This window comes from Priapulus caudatus, unplaced genomic scaffold (genome assembly GCF_000485595.1).
Source record: "Priapulus caudatus unplaced genomic scaffold, Priapulus_caudatus-5.0.1 Scaffold1057, whole genome shotgun sequence".
NCBI lineage: Eukaryota > Metazoa > Priapulida > Priapulimorpha > Priapulimorphida > Priapulidae > Priapulus > Priapulus caudatus.
Genome location: NW_014578118.1, coordinates 26176 through 30181, shown reverse-complemented (window position 1 = coordinate 30181; position 4006 = coordinate 26176). Strand labels below are relative to the sequence as shown.

The window sequence follows — 4006 nt, the reverse complement described above, 5'->3', positions numbered from 1 at the left end:
TCTCTCTCTCTCTCTCTCTCTCTCTCTCTCTCTCTCTCTCTCTCTCTCTCTCTCTCTCTCTCTCACTCTTTCTCTCCCACTCCCTCTCTTACCACCATCACCTCTCTACATTCTCACACTGCACGCACGCACGGACCGGATACCTGGTTAGTCTCCGGGTCGTAGCCTCCAGTTACGAGGTCACCGCACACTTCGCACGACACATGCCGTCGCGGATCGAACTCGCTGCAACGCACGACAACGAGGACGACATTACGCGAGACATCGTGGAAATTAAATTCAAAAATCAAAGTTAAATCGAATCAATTATCATTATTTCGGATTACTACTAGTTACTACTACTAGTACTAGTACTACTGTTTATTACTAGTTTGAATCCTCGCTTTCGAAAAACGCTCTAGACGACTGCTGCAACAATGATGATGACGACACAAGATATTACGACAAACGAATGCAGCTCCCCCACCCCGCCACGCCCTAAGGTCGCCATGACCTTGAGATGGTCGATGACGCCTCGTTTCAATTATAGGTTACCGATTAAAAGCTTAGGATTGTTAGAAAATGATAAAATTACGAGCATGTCAGATACCAGTCGAACTCGCGCAACCACCGCTAGGGGGCACTCACCATCCTGCACTTTTCAACGCGCTCAGCAGAAGTCGAACGTACGGACCTGAAAGAGACATCACACCATAAGATGACACGTACGGCATGAGTACGTGAGAAGACCATAGCCTTGCTTAATTCACCTGTATTTCCATGGTTGTAATTAACATGATACCATATATATTTACTACTACATGCTTTATAGAATGCTGCAGCCACGCTCGATTTGCTGGTGTTTTTCCCTGGTTAGCAACCGCAACGATTAATTCACATTCATGTCAATACGTTAATAAAACTTATAATCAAATTCACGTAACATGTAACAGTGTGTACGTCTGAGGCGTGCATCCACAAAAAGGCAAGGAACTCTTTTAATGTATTAAAAACAACGTAAAAAAGTATATGCACAAATGTGGTAGATCGATAAAAAAATCAAAGGTTATCGAGACATAATTATAACAGCGACGATCACATGAGGTGATATGATTGAGGCATTCAAGATTCTTACTGACAGAGAGAAAGTGGACAAAAACAAACTTTTCATTATTTCCTCTGATACAAGAACCAGAGGTCATCAGTTTAAATTGATTAAGGCGCGATCACGCCTGGACTTGCGCAAGTACTTTTTCACACAGCGGGTGGTGGATTCCTGGAATTCTTTGCCAGTTAGTTGTGTTAGTGCCTCTAGTGTAAACACATTCAAAAATGAGATCGACAAATACATTGTGATTATTGGGGCTACTATGAGTCGGACGGCTCTCTTGCCCCCTGCCGCAATGCGTCTATGAGTCGTGCAGCGGCGACAGTTAAATACACACACACACATATATATTATATTATATGTGATAAGACACGATCATAAGTGGGACGATCGTGGCCCGGCGGCAGCGGCATGGCGACTATACTTTTCTGGATGCTGTAGTAGCAGTTCTTTTCGCACTTGATTTTTTCGATGTCCCTCCGACCTTCGCCCCAGATGAGCAAACCACTCCATGAAGTTTTCACTCTGTCTCCTACGAAAACACGAGAAACAATTAATTATTCATAGCTCAGAGTCAGGCTGTGTCAGTGTCAGTATGTGAGTCACTGACACTGTCACTGAGTCACGAGTGTGTGCCGTACGTGCTGTATTACTATTACTATTAATTTGAAATTACATCTGACCTTTACGTTCCGGGTAGAGATCGTATCCCCACGTTTCATTATCGTCCGGTCTCTCAGGTAAATCTGTGTTATTTGATGGTTGAGACGGAGTAGCTTTCGTTTCGCTTTTCGATTTTGTACTTTCAGTTTCACTGGAAGAGGACTTTTCACATGTACTGGGCGCTGACATGTTGATTCACATGTACTTAGACTGGTACCTTCTGTTTTCACTTACATGCTGAAAAATGCTAAAGCGACACGGCCCCCATCTATCGCAACGTCTGCGTTTATAAAACAATATAGCATCCTCGATCAACAACATGGCAGCCTCCATCGTAAATTCGCTAGTAAAAATAACAGCGTTGATATCCGCGTTTCTCTTACTCTTCGTCACTTTACTGGTAGTCAGAACGTTGCTTTTGGCACCACCGACTGCGCACGTGACAAAATGCGATCCAAAAGACGCGGATTTCATCAAGGCTGATGCAAGAGCGCTCCGAATATTTTCACGGGCCCTCACGATCAAAACAATTTCTTGGAGTGCGGATAAGATTAGCGGGGAAGCGCTATTGGAACTGCATCGTCATGTTTTCGAGAGTAAGCTTGTACTTTGTAGGCGTTACGCTCGCATTGGACACGAGCGATCGTCTCGCTTGTCACTGCTTGCAAGTGTCACTGCTGCAGCGCTGTGTCAGGGATAGAAATTAACTTTTGAACAAGGGACTTAGGGAGTCCAACGGACTCACCTCAGTCCCTGCCCTCAAAAAGAGGGAGTCGTAGCAAAATGAGGGAGTCCGCAGTCTGAAGTTCAAAATTAAAGATATTAACAATAACGCATACATGTGCTTATTTTGAAGATTCTTGCGGTTGCACGTCTGCCAAATTTTCTTTAGAAATTTGCTGAAAAAATATGGTAATTCCGCAAGGCCGTGCTCTGGAACGAACTAGTTAGTATGGCAGAATTTTCAGGGATTCACATGGACTCCTGCATATGTCAAATCAGGGAGTCCGGCAGTAAATCAGGGAGTATTTGACTCCGGACTCCCGTTAATTTCGCACCCTGCTGTGTAATGTAGACTGCATATGTAATGTATACTGTAGTCTGTAGTGCATTTAGTGAATTACAATCGTAAGTGTGTAGATGTCGTAGACATTTTGTAATGTAACCCAATACACACCTGTAGGAAAGCAGCAGGCCTGTGGCAATGACAATAGCTATAGACTACTAGAGCTATTGGAGTCGTAGGTCGTGGGTTTAGACGCGCTACCCTCGTACACGCAAATTCTTCTTCTTCTTCTTCCCGACTTCTCCCTATGAGATGTTTCCAAGCCTCCGCAGCAAAACCTAACACGAATAATCTGCCTATTTAAGTAAAAATCCGCAGTGTTGCTCTGTCTAGTATTTGTTCAACTTTGTCTCTCTCTCTGTCTTCGATATAGTCCCTTTGACTTTGAAGACTAATCTTTATGAAGTTATGCCTAAAATTACGGCCATCTTGCATCTCTGTCTTGCAAGCCTTGTGTCTTCAAGGTTATCCTCTCAAGAATTGAATAAAAAAATGATGTCCAACACGCGAATGCTCTACTCTTTTGGGTCTCTACTGCTCTTGCGCTAGCGTCTCTACCAATGATGACGATAGGCGTCCATGTTGCGTCTCTGTCTTGCAGGCTACCCTCTCATCCACTCATCACCGTATGTCCAGCTGGAGTTGGTCAACAACTACAGCCTCCTGTACACGGTCAGCGGAAGTGACCCGGAGCTCCAGCCATACATGCTCGCCGCACACCTGGACGTGGTGCCAGAGGGTGGGTGTGTCTTACTGAGGGGGCGGGAATGGAAGGGTGTTTTTTGGGGGGGGGAGGCGGACCCTTTAGGTTATTCCAAAAAACGAAAAACTATCTGATGAAAATTTTTTTTATAATTGAGACCCACATCCTGTGATGGTGACATAGAAAACCCACACCGAGAATGCAAAACACTAGCAATGACCAGCCTCGGTGTCCGTGGAAAGATCAGCTTGGCATGACACAGAACGTGCTACTTTGTCATCTCATCGCTACCTGTAAGACTAAATGGTTTCACGTTAGAGAGAGGATCATTATCATGTCTTTATCTAGAACGATCTCTTGTTTTCTAATCGTTTTCGTCGGCGTTGTCGCAGGTCGTCTGGAGGACTGGGAGGTGCCACCTTTCGCGGGGGTGGTCGATGACAAGCACATCTGGGGTCGCGGAGCCATCGACGACAAACACAGCATG

The 4006-nt window shown here is 44.9% G+C and overlaps 2 protein-coding genes across 2 annotated transcripts in view; one reads left to right on the top strand and one right to left on the bottom strand.

Annotated features, from left to right (window-relative positions):
- The window catches only part of LOC106815185 (mitochondrial inner membrane protease ATP23 homolog), a 4353-nt gene extending 2309 nt beyond the window's left edge, over window positions 1-2044 (bottom strand). Inside the window, exons 1-4 of the mRNA XM_014819615.1 lie at window positions 1771-2044; window positions 1512-1619; window positions 628-673; window positions 144-225 (exon numbers count right to left, since the gene is read on the bottom strand). Of these exons, the coding sequence (XP_014675101.1) occupies window positions 144-225; window positions 628-673; window positions 1512-1619; window positions 1771-1939 (405 nt within the window). The 5' untranslated portion in view covers window positions 1940-2044. The remainder of the gene's footprint in view (window positions 1-143; window positions 226-627; window positions 674-1511; window positions 1620-1770) is intronic.
- Window positions 1991-4006, top strand: part of LOC106815176 (probable carboxypeptidase PM20D1) — a 6180-nt gene continuing 4164 nt past the window's right edge. The window contains exons 1-3 of the mRNA XM_014819607.1: window positions 1991-2346; window positions 3418-3555; window positions 3912-4006. Of these exons, the coding sequence (XP_014675093.1) occupies window positions 2070-2346; window positions 3418-3555; window positions 3912-4006 (510 nt within the window). The 5' untranslated portion in view covers window positions 1991-2069. The remainder of the gene's footprint in view (window positions 2347-3417; window positions 3556-3911) is intronic.